Source organism: Bos taurus, chromosome 23, assembly GCF_002263795.3.
Source record: "Bos taurus isolate L1 Dominette 01449 registration number 42190680 breed Hereford chromosome 23, ARS-UCD2.0, whole genome shotgun sequence".
In the NCBI taxonomy this organism is placed as follows: Eukaryota; Metazoa; Chordata; class Mammalia; order Artiodactyla; family Bovidae; genus Bos; species Bos taurus.
The window spans coordinates 10,668,713-10,687,286 of NC_037350.1; the positions used below are offsets into that span (position 1 = coordinate 10,668,713).

The following is an 18,574-nucleotide window of genomic DNA, read 5'->3' on the forward strand; positions in this document are numbered from 1 at the left end:
GCCGTTGCCCTGACTCAAATGGCTGCGTTTGGCTGTATTTGCTCTGGGGTGGTGGCCCTCTAGAGTGGGAGGGACTCTAGAGGGTACAGACTTGGGTATGTTTGTGCTGCTAAGACATCAGTTTGTTCTATAAATGCTTTGGTGGGCTCTACCTCAGGGCCTTTGCACATGCTGATCCCTACAGCTAGAACTCTTTTTCCTTGATATCCTTAATCCTTAGCTCCCTCACCTTGCTTAAATCTCTGCTTAAAGGTTATCTTCTCAGAGAAGCTTTCCTTGACTATTTTATATAAAATAGCAAGTTTTGGCCCTTGCATTCTCTATCAATTTATCTCACTATACTTTTAAAATTAATTTTTATTGGAGTATAGTTGCTTTACAATGGTGTGTTAGTTTTTTCTGTATAGCAAAGTGAACCAGCTGTATATTTACATGTATCCCCTCTTTTTCGGATTTTCTTCCCATTTAGGTCACCAAAGAGCACTGACCTGTGCTACTCAGTAGGTTCTCATTAGTTATCTGTTTTACACATAGTATCAATACTGTGTATATGTAAACCTCAGTCTTCCAATTCATCCCACCCCTACCCCTTGGTATTTGTTTGTTTTCTATGTCTGTGTCTCTTTCTGCTTTGCAAGTAAGATCATCCATGTCATTCTTCTGGATTCCACACTTCACTATACTTTTTCCCACAGCACTCCCAACCACCCGACGCACACAGGTATTTGTGGGTGCACTTGTCTCCTGTCCCCACCCCCCAACTAGACAATAAGCACCAGGGGGCCAGGGATTTGCATCAGTCTTATTCCCTCCTGCCCCAAACAGTGCCTGGCACTTAGGAGCACACACTAAATATTTGTTGAAGAAATGCAGGAATGTGCTGAAGATCAGCCCCCGGAAGCCGCTGGGCCAGGGTAATCCCAGGATGGTCTCGGTTAAGGAGGGGCCGTGTCCACAGCAGCTGCAAGCTGCGGATTTAATTGTTGTGCTCACTGCCTTGTCTACCACCTTCCAGCTCTGTGACCTTGGTTGAGTCACTTCCCTGCCTGAGGCCTTGGTTTCCGCTCTTGTGACGAGGGGATGATAATGCCTGCCTCTTAAGGAAACAACCTGTGAAAAGCACCCCAATGGGGAATTTCCCAGAGTAAGAGCCCAATAAGTTCAAGTCCTTTTCCTTCCTGCAGGAAGAGCCCCTCACGGGAGTTTCTCTCTGGGATTTTTCATCCTGAATCACAGGGCCCATCCCCCCGACCCCCATTGCTCTGTCAGCCCCACCCCTCCCCACCCCTCCCCACCCCTAACCCCCAGGTCTGGTTCCCATGCCCTGCAGTAAAGCCACACAGACCACCGGACCCAGCGCGGGGCTCAGGAAGTCTACATCCGCCTCAGAGAGGGAGTGGCTACTCACTGTGCCCGAGTTCACATATTTCTTTTTCTTCATTTTCTTTTTTGGGTTTACCACCTGCCGAGAAAACAAACAAACAAAATAAAACCGAGTTACCAGCTAAGAAGGAGCGTTTCTGAACAGTCGGGGGCTGGGTGCGGCCCTGGGGCAGACGAGAAGGAGGAAGTCAAGGGTGACTTGGCAGACACAGAAGGAAGAAAGAGCTGGAGTTTAGGCACAGGTGGGAACTTCAGGTGGGAGGTCTGGCAAGCTGTGCAGGTGGAAACGGGGGAGAGAAGTCTGGGGGGAGAAACCCAGAACAGCCTCAGAACCACCACAGGTCTGAAGGCCACGCAGCGGACCCGGTGCTGCCTGACGGATTCGTAGGACGACAGTTCACTGGGAGGCTACTGAGACTGGGCACATTGCAGCCCCAAGACTACCCTGTGCCTGGATCTCTCAGTCTGTCCCATGAGGGTGTGGGGCTTCTAGAATTTACCGCATCTCAAACATCTACTCCAGAGCAGCTCTCCCACCAGAGGGGAATGAACACGGACTCCTGGGGGTCTGGGCATCACCAAAAGACCTGGCCACAAGCATATGTCTTTGAAGTCATTTCTGTTATCTTTAAATTAGCCTGTATTCCACATTTGCACTCTCTAATTATAACTGTTTCAATATTAAAGCACTGTTTTGTTCCAGATCTTCCTGTGAAGTGGGCACTGAGAAAACATCCTGTTTGTTCTGGGGTTTCCAGCACCACTGGGCACGCACACCCCCTCCCCGCCTCCCCATGTACCAGCCTCTCCAGCCCTAAGCTGCTGCACCCAAACGCCATGCAGGGGACCAGCACCCCCTAGGGGCCAGCAACCTCTCCACTCCAGGGCTGGAGTTCGAAGCCTTCTCCTCTCCCTCTCCTCACGTCCCCAGCGTCTCCAGGGTCCCCAGGGCTGCTATGGGGTCTGCCCTCCTGTGCAAGGGGGCCCTGAGTGGCTCCCAGGACCAGGAGCTCTGCGGGCTCTGGACACAACGGTGAGCGAGACATGGCCCCCACCCCTGAGGATGTCATGGTCTTTGGGGCGGGGGGCGGGGCAGGGGGGAGGTAGGAAGTATGATAAGGGGTTCCCAGCTGGCGCTAGTGTAAAGAATCTGCTTGCCAGTGCAGGAGACCTAAGAGATGTGGGTTCAACCCCTGGGTCAGGAAGAGTCCCCTGGAGGAGGAAATGGCAACCCACTCCAGTATTCTTGCCTGGAGAATCCCATGGACAGAAGAGCCTGGTGGGCTACAGTCCACGGGGTCGCAAAGAGTCAGACACGACTAAAGCGACTTCGCACACACGCACGCATGTAGTATGATAAACAGGTAACAGGCCTGTTTTTAGTGGGGGAGGAGGGAACAGGAGCACCCTCTTCAGACTTGGTGGGTGTGCAGGTAGGGCCTTCCTGGGGGAGGAGCATCACAGGCCGCCTCTGAGGCCCGGTAGAGGCCCAACCAGGTGAAGAAGAGCAAAGGGAGCCCCGGGGAGGCACCAGCACAAATGAAGCCACAGAGACTGAGCCAGTATGGAGGTTCAGAGAGCCTCAGATGGCATAAAGGGGCTGAAAGCGAGGGTGGGCAGAGGGACGGGGAACGGGCCAGACCCCAGGGGCTCCTAGAGCTGTGATGTATATGGCTGCTCATACACGCCCCCACCTCAGCTGCACAGAGATTGCAGGTCGCGGGGGCATGATGCTCGTGTGAAGGAGTTCGGCCTTTCCTTGTAGGTAAAGGGCCCTGTCGGACATCAGTTGGGGTGGAGGCTCCCTGCTCCCCTTGGTGAACCAGGCCGAGACAGCGGGTGAACAGCCAGGTAGTAAGCAGGGGAGCAGTGTGGTCAATTACCATTTTGTAGGCAGCTCTGGGTTACTGAGTAGAAGCGGAAAGGCCATTAGGGGGCTGTCGCAAAGCCCCCCACCCCCACAGGGGAGATGGTGACGGTGGGGGTGGACAGGAAGGAAGGGGACAAAGCTCAGAATATTCAGGTGGCAGGAGGAGCAGGATTCAGTCATGGACTGGGCGCGGGATGTGGGCAGAAGGCATCAGGGGTGCCTCCCCAGGGGCCAGAGGAGACGAGGGTGGCAGGGACTCGAGCCAGCGCATTAGTTTAGGAGGCTGAGTCTGAGGAGTGGCCACATACAGCTGGGCATCTGCGGCGGACACCCAGGCTGACGCCAGGGCCTGAGATGAGGGTCTTTCCTGGCAGAAGCCTATTCTCTCTTCAGGCACTTCAGACACTAGAAAGGCCTTCCTGAGCCTAAACTGGCCTCCCAGAGATGCCCTCCACAGTGCCAGGCCTGCCCCTCGGCAGCCAGAATCTAATTTATTTTCTCCCTGCCAGCGTTTCCAGTGTGTGCAGACAGCACTTTGGCTTGCCAGTGCTGCAGTTTCTCTCGTTGTTCGCAAGGGAGCAGGGCTCAACGACCGAGAAAACAAGTCGATCTAACCTTTCCTGCTTTAAGCCTGAGAGATCATGGCCTCATCTGAGCCTGTCAAGCACCCTTAGAAGGCCAGACTCCAAGAGATCTGACCCCTTCCCTTCCCTAAAAATTTTCTTAGAAGACTCTAGGGACTTCCTTCGTGGTCCAATGGTTGACTGCACTTCCAATGCAGGGGGTGGGCTTTAATCCCTGGTTGGGAAACTGAGATCCCATGTGCCATGTGGCATGGCCAAAAAAATGAGTAAATGAGAGTCTGGAGAGGGGCTTCCCTGCTGGCTCAGGGGTAAAGAATCTGCCTGCCAATGCAGGAGACATGGCTTCGATCCCTGATCCAGGAAGATCCCACATGCAGCAGAGCAATTAAACTCCTGCGTCACAACTGTGCTCTAGAGCCCACGTGCTGAGAGAGTAGCCCCCGCTCGCCACAACTAGATAAAAGCCCACACAGCAACAAAGACCCAGCACGGCCAAAAATAAAGAAATTAAAAAAAAGAAAGAGTCCAGAGAAAGAAGGAGCCTGCTGCGTGGGTGGGAGAAAAGAGACAGCTCCGTCCTTTGTCCTTGCAGAAAACAAAGCAATTAACTGTGAGTGTCAGAGCTCTTACAAAGCAATTCATCCACGTTCCATTCTCACAAATAGCCTTGTTAACTGAATTCAGCGTGGGTGTATAAGCACCTACTGTGTGCCTACGAGGACCCAGGCCAACGTGAATAGAGCAACAGAAACGGCTGTCACTTAGTCTGCCCTCGGGGCGCTCCGGTTCAGCTGGAACACAAGACCTGTCCACTCGGGACAGAGATACAGGTTGAGGGAGGAACGCAAGGAGGGACTCAGATTCGGTGATGGGAGTCAAAGCCAGCTCTGCGACTTCACTCGCTGAGCGACGTGAGGACAGGGCCAGCTCGTAGGACGGTTGTGAAATGTAAATCTCCTGGCACCCAGGCTCTCGACAGATGATACTAGGAGATAGCACTGACGTAATGCTCACCAGGGGCCAGGCGTGGTTCTAGTAATTTAATTCTCAGTGTGTACGGCACAGAGTGGGGCAGGAGCTCAACCAGGGTCACCCAGCTTATACACAGTAGAGCTGGGATAGGAACCCTGGGCCGTAAACGAGGGCTACAAGCATCTGCAGTTCAGTGGGTCTGGCATGAACTGTGCTGTTCATGGAGCTGCCTCACTTCTGTGCCAGAAAACAGGCCACCAGAGAGCAGGGCCTGATCTTGGTCTGTGAGGTTGGGAGCGCATCCTGAGAGAAGAGCACACACAGGCAGAGGCTCAGTGTAGAGACTGTCCTGAGGGCAGAGGCTCTCATCTGCCAAGAGACTGGGTGTCTTGTCCAAGGTTCCCCAGTCTAGACGGAGGCACCCCAGCTCCTGTCCCTCTCTTTCCTTCTAGGACAGAGAACACATTCTGCAGGCCCTGCAACTGCTCTGATGAAAGGGAGGACTCAGGACCTTGGGTCTGGAGCCAGGAACCTGCTGGTACCGTGCCCCACCAGCACTTCTATCCCCTTGCCTGATTGGAAGAGCTCTCTTCGGGGCTGGGGGTGTGGAATATAACTCAATGATCTGGAGTCGGATAAATTTAGATCATTGGCCTCTTCTGCCACTTTCTGAACTTGGGTCAAGTCCCCTCACTTCTCGGAGATTCAGTCTCTTGAACTGTGAAATAGGACAGTAACACCCACCTCACAGGAGAAGATGCAAAGACCCCAGCCCGGGCTCCCTGTGGGCCTCAGAGACTGTGGAAGCTACGTATCATCAGAGCAAAGCCCACCTCACCTCATAGATGTTGAACTGGCTCTGCCCGCGGGCCAGCTCCCGGTAGCTGGTGGTGAACTCCCCAATGAAGTCGTGGCTGCAAGGGAAGGGCGCTGCTGAGAACATGGACTTGAGGCCAGGCTGTTCACACCCATCCCACCCCATCTCACGTCCCTACGCCTGGCTCCAGCTCTGCCCAGCACCTCTGCTCCAGGGGTCTGTGCCAGCAGAGATGGTGGGGCCCTGGGAAGAGCCGAGTGTCACCCATGGGGCCAGAAACCCAGCTGTAACCCAGCAAAGAGCAGGGTCTTGGAGAATGGGACCTACTTCTCATACGCTGGACTGGAAGAAACAAGCTGGAATCAAGATTGCTGGGAGAAATATCAATAACCTCAGATATGCAGATGACACCACCCTTATGGCAGAAAGTGAAGAGGAACCCAAAAGCCTCTTGAGGAAAGTGAAAGTGGAGAGTGAAAAGTTTGGCTTAAAGCTCAACATTCAGAAAACGAAGATCATGGCATCCGGTCCCATCACTTCATGGGAAATAGATGGGGAAACAGTGGAAACAGTGTCAGACTTTGTTTTTCTGGGCTCCAAAATCACTGCAGATGGTGACTGCAGCCATGAAATTAAAAGACGCTTACTCCTTGGAAGGAAAGTTATGACCAACTTAGATAGCATATTCAAAAGCAGAGACATTACTTTGCCAACAAAGGTCCGTCTAGTCAAGGCTATGGTTTTTCCTGTGGTCATGTATGGATGTGAGAGTTGGACTGTGAAGAAGGCTGAGCGCCGAAGAATTGATGCTTTTGAACTGTGGTGTTGGAGAAGACTCTTGAGAGTCCCTTGGACTGCAAGGAGATCCAACCAGTCCATTGTGAAGGAGATCAGCCCTGGGATTTCTTTGGAAGGAATGATGCTAAAGCTGAAACTCCAGTACTTTGGCCACCTCATGCAAAGAGTTGACTCATTGGAAAAGATTCTGATGCTGGGAGGGATTGAGGGCAGGAGGAGAAGGGGACGATAGAGGATGAGATGGCTGGATGGCATCACTGACTCGATGGACGTGAGTCTGAGTGAACTCCGGGAGTTGGTGATGGACAGGGAGGCCTGGCATGCTGCGATTCATGGAGTCGCAAAGAGTCGGACATGACTGAGAGACTGATCTGATCTGATCTCATACTTGGATTCTTACTTGAACCAACGAGCAGTAGAGGGTGTTCTGGGGACAACTGGGGATTTTTGAATATGAAATGAATATTAGATCATATTCAAGAATTATTGTTCAATGTGTTTGGTGCTATAATAACATGTGGAGTTAGGTAGAAAAATGCCCTTATTTTTTAGACATTCCCAATGAGATATTTAGAGGTAAAAATGCCATGATGTCTGTAACTTAAACTACATCAGCAAAACACAGATAGAGCCACTGTGGCCACGAGGAACACGTGTCTGAGTCAGGTGACAGGCTTAAAGTGTTCATTAAAGTCTTCTCTTGACTTTTCTGTGCACTTGACATTTTTCCAATAACATGTTTTGAAAAGACATTTAGCACTAGGTCAGTCCAGGCAGCTTGAAGTGTTTTCTGCAGTGTTCATATCTTCTGCATCTCTGCTCCACAAGCGTGTGTTGATGCTAAGTGCAGCAGAACCTTGTACAAAGCAGAACTCCCGTCCCTTCTGTGGGTGGCTGCTTTTCACCGTCACTGTCTCATAGCGGGCGGTGGTGAACATGCTGGCCGGAAGCACCTGCTGGAGCGTGAGACCTCGAGTCCACACTGTGTTTGTCTACATGTTTACAGTGTTCAGCCTTCAGATTATGAGCTCCTTCATGGTGGGGCCCAGTGGCATCTGGTGGCCACCTCCAGTTGTTGTTCAGTCTCTCGATCGTGTTTGACTCTTTGCAACCCCATGGACTGCAGCACGCCAGGTCTCCCTGTGCTTCACTACCTCCTGGAATCTCCTCAAGCTCACGTCCATTGAGTCGGTGATGCCAACCAACCATCTCATCCTCCTCCTCTCATCCCTTCTCCTCCTGCCCTCAATCTGTCCCCAAATCAGGGTCTTTTCAATGACTTGGCTCTTTGCATCAGGTGGCCAAAGTACTAGAGCTTCAGCATCAGTCATTCCAGTGAATATTCAGGGCGGATTTCCTTTAGGATGGACTGGTTTGATTTCCTTGCAGTCCAAGGGACTCTCAGGAGTCTTCTCCAGCACCACAGTTTGAAAGCATTAATTTTTCAGCACTCAGCCTTCTTTATGGTCCAACTCTCACATCCGTACATGACTTCTGGAAAAACCATAGTTTTGACTATATGGACCTTTGTCAGCAGAGTGATGTCTCTGCTCTTGAGTACACTGTCTAGGTTTGTCATAGCTTTTCTTCCAAGGAGCAAGTGTCTTTTAATTTCATGGCTGCAGTCACCATCTGCAGTGATTTTGGAGCCCAAGAAAAATGAAGTCTGTCACTGTTTCCATTTTTTCCCATCTGTTTGCCATGAAGTGATGGGACTGGATGCCATGATCTTAGTTTTCTGAGTGCTGAATTTTAAGCCAGCTTTTTCAAGCCACTTCCAGCTTCCCTGGCAAAGGTGAAGCGTGGGGAACCCCAGGGTAAGATGATGAGGTGAGTGCTGGGTGGAAGCCTGAGGCTCACTTGCCTGTGATGTGGTTAAAGTGGAGAGAGGAGGGGCCAGGGTGAGTTGGCAGAGGTAGTGTTGGTTCTGGAGCTTCTCTATCGGAAGATGTTGGAAAGGTGAGCTCCTTGGAAGAAGCTGGGGCCCGATTTAGAGCTGAGTGTGCACAGCTCTCCACGGCATCCCCTGTCCACGTCCCAGACTTAGGAGGTACCAGTGGAGACTGCAGGGCTTAAAGCCCCTCTACGACACCCCCTGTAGCACCACAGGATGCAGGGCTCACAAAAGTCAGGAGGGATGGCATACTTGGATCTGGTTCAACTGGCAAGAGCAGGTGAGGGTTCTGCTAAAGTTGCGAGAGGCCTATTCTGGTCCTGTCTATGGATTTCCAGCAATACCGGCTCCTTGGGGGCACTTAGATGCACAGAAGAGGAAGACCCTGGCCGCCCCCCGCAGTGCTGGGCTCAGCCCTCCTCGGGCTCTGCCTCACGGCTCCTGGGCCCATTCGTCTGCGTCGAAGCTCACCTCCCCCAAATCCTGCCCCCTCCAGCCCTGCTCCCTGCAAACGCTCCTCTGAGAAGTCAAGGGCCTCCCTGCTGGATTTCAGGAAGTTTCTGAGGGACAGCTTGTCTTTAGCACTTAGATCACCCCACAATGCTTAGCCTCACACAGAGAACGTGATCACCAACGCTCAGGAGGTCACTAACATCTGCCTGTACCTTAGAACACACACATTTCAGAAAATCCTAAATTCTCCCAAGTGTGGGGGAGACTTTGGACACTGGGCTGGCCGCTAGACAACTATTTGAGGAAAAGAGGCCTCTTACTCCCCTTGCGCCAAGTTCCTGCAGGACACTGGCCTTCTGGTGCCTCAGCGGAGCTGGGCAGGGACGAGGAAAACCCAGGCCCCTCACCCCAGAGCTGCCATGCGTGGAAGGCCTGGGCATAGTTCTCTCCTCAAGAGCAAGACCCGCCCTCCCCCCGGGGGTGGCCCCCTCCCTGCTCACCTGCTGTCCTTCGGCCAGCTTACCTGCCGTCTCGATCCCAGTCGTACACCTCCACCTTGATGGTCCTGGAAGGCAAAGGGCCCGTGGTGGGATGGACTTGACCCAGCACCTGCGTGGCCTGAGCACAGGGCCCTTCTCCTGCTCTCAGGCCACAAGGGGATACAGGAACACCCAGGGCCCGTGGTAGAGAGGCCCGTGGTGGAGACAAAGGACCAATTCTGCAGCCTCAGGTCTCAGGGACCCAGGCAGCCCCAAAACTGCATAGAGACTTCCCTGAATTTCAGGCCAGATGTAGAGAAGCAACCTCAGACTCTAGTTCACTCCGCCTTCTCCTTGGCCACCCCAAAGGGAGCATAGGTCTCAGCATGAAGCCATATTCTGAGTCTATCGGGGTGGGACTGTCGTAGGGGAAATGTGGTGTTCCCTAGATCCAAGGCCTAAGCAGGGTGGGCTCTCCTGGGGCAGAGTCACAAGACTGTGTGGTGGGACCCCGGGGTCCGAGGAGTCTGAGTGGTGGGGAGCCCCCCGACCCCACCCGTCAGGGGTGGGCTCAGGGGCCGTGACTTGGGGATGGCCCTCGGATTTTTTCCATGCCAGACTGGCTCCCGAGTGAGGGCGTAATTATCTTCACATTTTAGCCTGGCTGCTTTAATTAGTTTGTTTTGACTCCTGAGCTCCGTGCTGGGCTTTGGGAGCCCGTTTTATTTTTAGCCCGTTTCCATGGCAGCAGGCTAGCAGACCAGAGGCAGAGGAGGGTGGTGGAGGGCTGCAGGTTAACCCTTGGTGCCAGCCGTCCTCCAGGGATGCACAGGGACGGGGCAGACGCCTGGGTCCCTCTGCAGGGTCAGGGTCTGGGGAGGTGGGAGAGGCATGGGGGACGCCGAGGTCTCCAGCCTTCAGTTCTAAATGGGGCAGGCAGAGGCGGCTGCCTGGGCCGGTGTTCTATGAATATCTCATTATCCCGCCCGTGGCCGCAGACCAGCTCCTCGGGGCTACATGGACCCGGCCTTGGGGTCCTGGAGCTCCCAGAAGGAGGCGCTGTCTGCCTTCAGATGAGCCTCCATGGGGCCTGGGGGTGGGTGTGGATTCTCCCAAATTGGCATAGAAACTGTTCTGGAAATGGAGGGATGCCCCAGAGGTTGGGCAGCAACTGGATTTTTTGTTACCAAAACGTGAAATGGGGCAGGCACAGAAGCCCACCAAGTAGAGAAATCCTTTGAATTCCTGTGAAGAAACAAAACACTACGTCTCTCTGAGGTGAATTATTATGGGAAGGAAAAAAAACACCTAGGCCTCTGAAGGTGGGCTGGTGGTCTGGAAGGAGTGGCAAGTGGCTGGGGTGTGGACTGGGATGCTGGGCCCTGAGCAGTGGGACCTGGAGACGTCATTTAACCTCACTAAGCCACGAAATCATTTTAAAGGAGGCATAGTGAGGGGCCCTGGGGCTTCTCGGGTGGCTCAGTGGTAAAGAATCCACCTGCCAAGCAGGAGATGCATGTTCGATTCCTGGGTGAGGAAGATCCCCTGGAGAAGGAAATGGCAACCCACTCCAGTATTCTTGCCTGGGAAATCCCATGGATGGAGGAGCCTGGCGGGCTACAGTCCATGGGGTTGCAAGAGTCAGGCAGGACTTAGCGACTCAATGACAACAACAATTAAGGGCCATACAGCACAGCTGTGGAGAGAGGTTGGTAAAGGCGCCTGGCGTGCATTGGGTCTCTATAAAAATGCCTCCTTCTCTCCACTTTAGCATTCAGGCCACACTTGGGATAGTTTTTCACATGCAGTTTACTTAAATGAAGGACACCTGAGCCTGCCTCCCGCCCAGGTCCAGTTCTTGGCAGTTCTGGGCCCAGGAATCTAGGTTGAAAGCCTCCACAGACGCTGCTGCTATGCATCTTCTGGAGACATGACCTCCAGCCACTGGTTTTCAGTTGGGGAAACTGAGCCCTAAGGGCACCCAGTGACTTGTCCAGGGTCACACAACTGGTGAGGATCTGAGCCAGGACCCTGTTCCCCAGTGTCTCCCAGTCCTTCCCCAGAGCCTCCCCCTCCAGCTCTGCAGGGGACCTTCAGGGACCCCATCAAGAAGTCCCTCCCCTTGGATCACCAACACTAGTCCCTCAGGTGACCAGATCAGGGACAGCTCCATGCTCAGAGGCTGTGGAAGGACCCCGCTCATAGCCACAGCCTTGGAGATCCAAAAAAAAAAAAATCACTGGGGAGGTTTTTTAAAAATCCCACCACCAGAAGGCAAGTTTGATTGGTATGGAAAGGACTCAGGCACGGGTAGTTTTTACAAGTCCCCTGGCTGATTATAATGTGCTGCCAGAGCCTCTAACCTCTCTAGATGAAATGACCGTTTTTCAAACTTGGTTACACATCGGATCCCATAGGGGAGCTTTAGCAATCCTGATGGTTGAGGCCTCACCCCAGAGATTCAGAATCAGTTGGCCTGGGGGGTGCAGCCTGTGCAGGGAATTGTTAAAAGCTCCTCAGGGGATGGGACGTTGCAGCTGAGGTTGAGACCACTGAGGGTGGGATTCCTGAGCAACCAAGAATCCAGGGATGGCTGCGAGCGGTGGTGGGGGTGGCGGTGGTGGTGTCACAGGAGCTTGGATGCTGCAACCTCCAGAACAGGGGAAGAAGGAAGTGCCCAGAGATGGGGGAGGCAGTAGCAGAAGCCAGACACAGCTTTGACCACTTACTAACAGCTCTGTCACCACCCAGCCCTGGCTGGGCAGCCCCAGGTCACCCCGTGTGCCACTCCTGGGCTGCACGTCGTGGCTCCCAATCCCTGAGCACAGGCCCAGCCAGGGCTCATGTCGGGTTGTGACTTCTGGGGTCAGCGCCCAGGAGAAGGGGCTCCTGGGTGTGGGACAATGAAATGACCTCACACAACGAACATCTTATTTGGCATAAAAAGGCTCAGAACACAGAGCACCTCGTCTGGGAGGCAGTGAGGCAGAAAAGGGACACAGTGGTCTCTGGGGCAGGCAGCCCTGGGTGGCAATCCCAGCTCTTCCAGGAGCTTAGCTGCGTGGCCCTGGGCAGCTGGCTTCACCCTCAGAGACTGCTGTGTGCTTGCTGAGTTGCTTCAGTTGTGTCTGACTCTGTGTGACCCGCTAGATCCTGTGTGACCCAGGCTGTGTGACTAGCCTGCCAGGCTCCTCTGTCCATGGGATTCTCCAGGCAAGAATACTGGAGTGGTTCACCACGCCCTCCTCCAGGGGATCTTCCCGACCCAGGGATCGAACCCATGACTCCTGTATCTCCTGTGTTGCAGCCAGATTCTTTACCACTGAGCCACTGGGGAAGCCCGGGAGACTACTCCTCTGTGAAATGGGATAATCACACCCACTTTACAATTGCTATCAGAAGGCAACTACATTGTTCACACAGTTGGCACCGGACACATGTTTGTTCCATCTAAAACATTCAAGCCTTTTTTCTAAACTCCTGTCTCCCAAACAATTCCCATTCAGCATATAAATGTCAGCTCCACAAGGCCATGGATTTTTGTTCATTTTGTACACTGCTGTATCTTCAACCTCCAGAACAGTGCCTGGCATCTATTAGGTAATATGTGTGCATACGTGCTAAGTTGCTTCAGGCGTGTCCGACTCTTTGGGACCCTGTGGTCTGTAGCCTGCCAGTTTCCTCTGTCCACAGGATTCTCCAGGCAAGAATACTGGAGTGGGATGCCGTGCCCTCCTCCAGGGGATCTTCCTGACCCAAGGATCAAACCCATGTCTCCTGTGGTTCCCAAATTGTAGGTGGATTCTTTACTGCTGAGCCACCAGGGAAGCCCATTAGGTAATATACATATTATTAAATACCTGTTGACTGACTAAGATGTTCTAAAACTTTGTGAAGTGGGCCAGAGTAACAAGACCCTCCTTCTACAAAATCCCAAAGGGAGAGACTTCCCTGGTGGTTCAGTGGCTAAGACTCTGTGCTCAAATGCAGAAGCCTGGGTTCAATCCCTGGTCAGGGAACTAGATCCCACAGGCTGCAACGAAAGATCCAGCCTGCTGCAATGAAGATAGAAGATCCCGTGAGCCACAACTAAAACCAGTGCACCCAGATAAATAAATATTAAAAAATAAAAATTCCAAAGGGAGTGGCTTTCCCCAGAGCTGGTCAGTAGTGACACCGGGCGCAGGGCTGGGAGCTGGTGTCCCACGCATCTCTGAATGTGTGGGGTAGGGATGACAGAGCGGGGTGTGTGTGAGCCTCAGCAGGCCCACAGGATGGGGGATGCTGGCAGAGACACCCGGCTTCCCTCCCAGCACACCAAGCACCTCTGTCTGTAGCCTCCTCCGAGCCGAGCTGTGGGTCTGTTCCTAATGAACCTCTGCCTCTCCCAGGCAAGAGAAGGTATGCTTCCCTGACGCTTACAAGTTCCCAGGGCAGACAGGCCCTGCGGGGTTCACCCTAAAGTAACTGAGTCAGCCCATTACTCTGAGATGCTCTGGAGAAGAAGAGAAGCATCGAGCCTCACGGGCCCAGGCAGGCAGGAGACGTGATGGCAGGGGCACTGGGCAAGCCCGGCTGTACAGCGTTGCTTTGCCTCCTCTGCCTGGGTGCAGGGGGTACCTGTGTGAGCTGGGATAAGACACTCCTAACTGAGGCCCTCGTGCTGTGCCTAGCCCCTCCCAGGGCTCAGTGTGCAGTGGGGCTTAAAGGAGAAGCAACCTGTTCAGTCCAGGCCAGAGTTTCTCTGGCTCCTGGGAATCCTCTCATCTCTCCAGGTGAAAACTCAGCACCCTGATCACTCTTTTAGAAGCTACTCATTCACCATGAGGGTGTGAGTGAGAGCAGCCCAGCCTAGAGGAATTTAGTTGAACAGAGACAAATCCTCAAGTCACAGAATATTCAAGGACAGAGCAGGGGGACTGCAGAAGGCAAGAGAAGAGCCTTCATCCCCCTATTGGAAGGCTAGATTCATTCTGATCTGGATGTGATTTCCTCTGATTCCAGTTCTGCTCAGCTGGGTTGCTTGGGTTTGGCCTTATGTGGACTGGAAATACAGTACAGTTAGAGGGACCCCAAACTAGGGGAATCCCAAATCACAGGGCCAGACCAGAGGTGACTTCTGGGGAAGAGAAACGCACCTTCTCCTTGCCCAGGAAAGTTACAGAACCTGTGATCCTCCATTACCCCATCTGTGAAATGGGCACCTCACTAGTACCACCTTCTAGGGTTATTGTGAAATTTAAATTCATAAAATAAGATACTGTATTTCAACCAATTAGGACACAATTTGGCCCGTGTCCTAAAGACTCAGTAAATCTTAAAAAGATTAACTGGCTTCCACCCCCATCATTCCAAGAAAACTACCCTTTCTCACCACACCCCTTGTTCTCACCCCTGGCCCTCTTTTTCACAACAGCAGTTGATACTTCTGTTTGAACCCTCTTCTTGTCTTTCCCCTCTGGCTATGGCTGCCCGGTTCTGGACCCCTCTTTTCTCTCTGACATCCCCTCTTTTCCTCCTGTTCCTGACCTGTGCCTTTCCCCTGGGGCCTTGGGCACCTCTGCCAGCCCTTTCCTGGGGACCCCAGATCCTGTTCTCCTCTCTCCTAAGTAGAACCCCACTGTCCCTGTCTCATAGCCACATACCCTGGCTCCCTGGCACACTTCCCATTTCCATCAGTGGTACCTTCCCTCATCCTCCAAGCTCCAAACCCTGATAACCTCTTTGTCTCTTTCACTCCCTCATCCAGGTAGATATCAGACCTTTGGAGTCTTCCTTTGACCTCCAGACGCAAAGCAGACCTGCCCCAGCCTGCGGGCAAAGCTTTCTGAGAGCTGTTCTCCAATCCCACCACACCCACCCCATGTCCTGACCATTTGTCAGCAGAGCACTGGAGTTTAAGAACACAGATTCTAGGGTCAGCTTGCCGGGGTCCAGCTTCTGGAACGACTGCTGACTGGCAGTAAGACCACTGACTCGCAATAAGACCCTGGGTGAGTCACTTAACCTCTCTGGGCCTCAGTCTCTTTACCAATGAGATGCGGGTATTTGTACCTTTTTTCAGAAGAGGTTACTAGTTGTTGGAAGGATTAAATTAGTTCACATACATGAATTACCTCGAAAGTGTTATAGGAGCCTTTGCTGTTATGATTATGACCCGTCTGTCTCCCACCCTGGCCTGGGAGCAACCTCAGAAGGAGGCTTGGGTCTGATAGCTCATTGTGTCCATAGCACCCAAGACGGTGCCCGGTATCTGGCTGGCTTAGAAGACAGGCCTCCTGGATTAAAGCCAATGTGCCCTGTGAGGCTGTAAGAGGTGCCCTGGAAGGCGTGGAAAGGGGCCTTGCTTTCCTGAACAAGGCCCACCCTCTCTCGCCCAGTGGGGCCTCCTAAATTCTAGCAGCTCCTGAGTGGCTGTTGGGCATGTAGGTGACCTTAGGGCTCACCAGGCCAGGATGACACATGTGACCGCTCAATTCACACCACAGTCAGTCACATCACAGTCAACCTGTTCCTGGCTTTGGAGGAGGGCCCCAGCTGCCTGTGGCCATCTCGGGGGGAAGCCAGTCCAGGACTCAGCATGGGCTGGGGATATGGGAGCCCACCTGGACGTTCCTCGTGACCTGCACCTCCTCACCAGCCCTCAACTCCTCTGATGGCTGAACAGTGAGCCCAGGCCTCTAAGCCAGGCTGCCCTCCTGGCTGACCCTGACAAGGCTGGATTCTGAGGCTCCTCGGAGGCCTACCCTGGGATGTAGGAGTGTGGGGGGTCAGCTGGATGCCCCTGAGACTTGAGCTGCCACATCCTTCCATCCCCCATCTTGAACGTCCCCCTCCTTTTCTCTCTATCCCAACCATTTTTCCTACAGCCCTGGTCCCCAGGAACTGACGCCTCCTCAACCTTCCAATCTCCCCTGAGCCTCCTTTAGACACTATTGCTTCAACCCCGCCAATTCCCCACCACCCTAGAAAGCCCAGGACTTGGCCAGACACAGGAGTTTGTTAGACTGAAATGCCTCTTTTTGTTTCCAGCCTCATTTTGCACAGCTATTTAGCTATCTAAAATACATGTGTGCAGGGACTTCCCAGGCGGCCCAGGGGTTAAGACTCCATGATTCCACTGCAGAGGGAGCAGGTTCGATCCCTGGTCAGGGAACTAAGATCCCACATGTCAGGCGGGGCGGCCAAAATAATACTACTAAAATAAAATACATGTGTGCACATGTGTGCTCCTTGTGGTCAGGCTATAATCCCCCTGAAAATGGACATGTGGCTGCCGCTGCTCTTTAGTCACTAAGTCATGCCCAACTCTTTTGCAATCCCATGGACAGTAGCCCGCCAGGCTCCTCTGTCCATGGGAATTCCCAGGCAAGAATACTGGAGTGTGTTGCCATTTCCTTCTCGGGGAATCTCCCTGACCAAGGGATCAAACCTGCCTCTTCTGCTTGGCGGGTGGATTCTTTACCACTGAGCCACCTGGGAAGCCCGGAAATGCAGCTACATTCCCTTGAATGCCACACAGCTGCCCAGCACACAGTAGGTGCCCATGACCACCTGCAGAATAAATTGTGGTGGTTTTGTCCCAGCCGAGAGGCAGGAAAAAGAAGCTGCTTCATCTCTTGGATCAGCAGCCTTAGAGAGAGGGAGACAGGGGTGCCTGGAGGCCAACCATCTGCTCACTCCTGTCCCCTCACCCACCGCACACACCCCGTCAGTAGCCACTGGGAACAAAACACTTGGGAACCCACGCCAATGCCACCAGCTGGGGTGCCCTGAGGCGTCTGTTCTGACAGCCGCCGAGTGTCCCTGTCGGAATGGCCAACAGAGACCCAGCTCCCTCAGGGACACCTGGGCAGCCCTGACCAGGAAGCCCCTACCAGCTCGCCCACCAGCTCTAGCAATCACCAGGAAACCAGGCTGGGTTCTTGTGACTAAACACGGACCAATTCTGTGTTACAGCTCCGTCCCACAAACCCCTTTCCCCCACCCGCCGCACTTACCACAATTTGTAATTATACGTTTCTTTGTGTGATTATTGGATTAATGTCTGCCTCCCCCACTAGCATGTAAACTCCCAGAGGCTGGGTGAAGGGTGAAGACTGTGTGTTCTACTTCCTGCTGACTCCCCAGCATCTGACGCAGTGCCTGTCACATGGCAGGGAGTCAACAAACATTTGTGGATGAAACACTGAATGGTGTTTTATGCATTGTTGCTGTTAGTCGCCAAGTCGTGTCTGACTATTTTGCAACCCCATGGACTGTAGCTCACCAGGCTCCCCTGTTCACGAGAATTCCCTGGCAAGAATACTGGAGTGGGTTGCCATTTCTTTTTCCAGGGTATCTTCCCAACCCAGGGATCAAATCTGTGTCTCCTGCATTGGCAGGTGGACTCTTTACCGCTGAGCCACCAGGGAAGCGTTTTATCCAAGAAAGAAAGAAAGGTAACACTAAGTCGTGTCCGACTCTTGCGATCCCACGAACTCTAGCCTGCCAGGTTCCTCTGTCCATGGGATTCTCCAGGCAAGAATACTGGAGGGGGTTGCCATTTTCTTCTCCAGGGGAGCTTCCCGACCCAGGAATTGAACCCAGGTCTCCAAACCAGAGCCTTATTATATAGGTTGTATCATGTGAGCGTCAAAGCAGCCCTACAAGGTAGGTGGATGTTTAAATATCCAGTTTACAGATAAGGAAACTGAGGCTCAGACAGGCCAGAGTCGGCCCAGGTTGACAGTGCCTTTTCATCACAGAGCCAGGGTTAGAAAATATGTATCTGGTATCCACACTCAGCAATCTGCACTCAGTGAGGATGTGTATTTTGAGTAGGCTTTGAAGGATCAAAAAAAACTCCACGAGCTCTTTGCACTGCATCCTTCAGCCCCACTTATGGCAACTTGTCTGGCAGAGCATATCCTAGGATCCTGACTCCCCAGAGACCCTCAGCCAGGAAATGGGGCAGGTGGGGACCAGGCCACCTCTGCCTGCAATTAGATCTGCCCTCTGGGGCACAGTGAAAAGACCAGCCACTGAGCTCCAGGCCTGGTGCCCCAACACCCTGGCTTCCCAGAAATCCCTGGTACCTTCCAGCCCCACCCCTCACCCCCAGCCTGGGAGGGCTTCCACCAATGGGAACTCAGATTGGGAGGAAAGAGGTGGGGCGTGGGGAGGGAAGGGCTGTGAAGAGATGAAAAGCAGACACTGCCCAGGGAGGCAGAGAGACTCCCAGGCCCGCCCTGAGCAGGGCCGCCAGCACACAGCTCCAGGAGGTCTCCTCCTACCGATGGGCTGGCCCTCATCCACACGACCGTGCGTCCCACACCTGGGCTT

General features: G+C 53.3%; 1 protein-coding gene across 4 annotated transcripts in view; it reads right to left on the reverse strand.

Moving 5' to 3' along the window:
* Nucleotides 1-18,574, reverse strand: part of CPNE5 (copine 5) — a 103,796-nt gene that overhangs the window by 15,041 nt on the left and 70,181 nt on the right. For all 4 annotated transcript variants that reach the window (XM_005223321.4, NM_001205639.1, XM_059880270.1 and 1 more), the window contains 3 exons: nucleotides 9,295-9,336; nucleotides 5,648-5,723; nucleotides 1,409-1,462 (listed from right to left, as the gene is read on the reverse strand). In XM_005223321.4, the coding sequence (XP_005223378.1) occupies nucleotides 1,409-1,462; nucleotides 5,648-5,723; nucleotides 9,295-9,336 (172 nt within the window). The remainder of the gene's footprint in view (nucleotides 1-1,408; nucleotides 1,463-5,647; nucleotides 5,724-9,294; nucleotides 9,337-18,574) is intronic.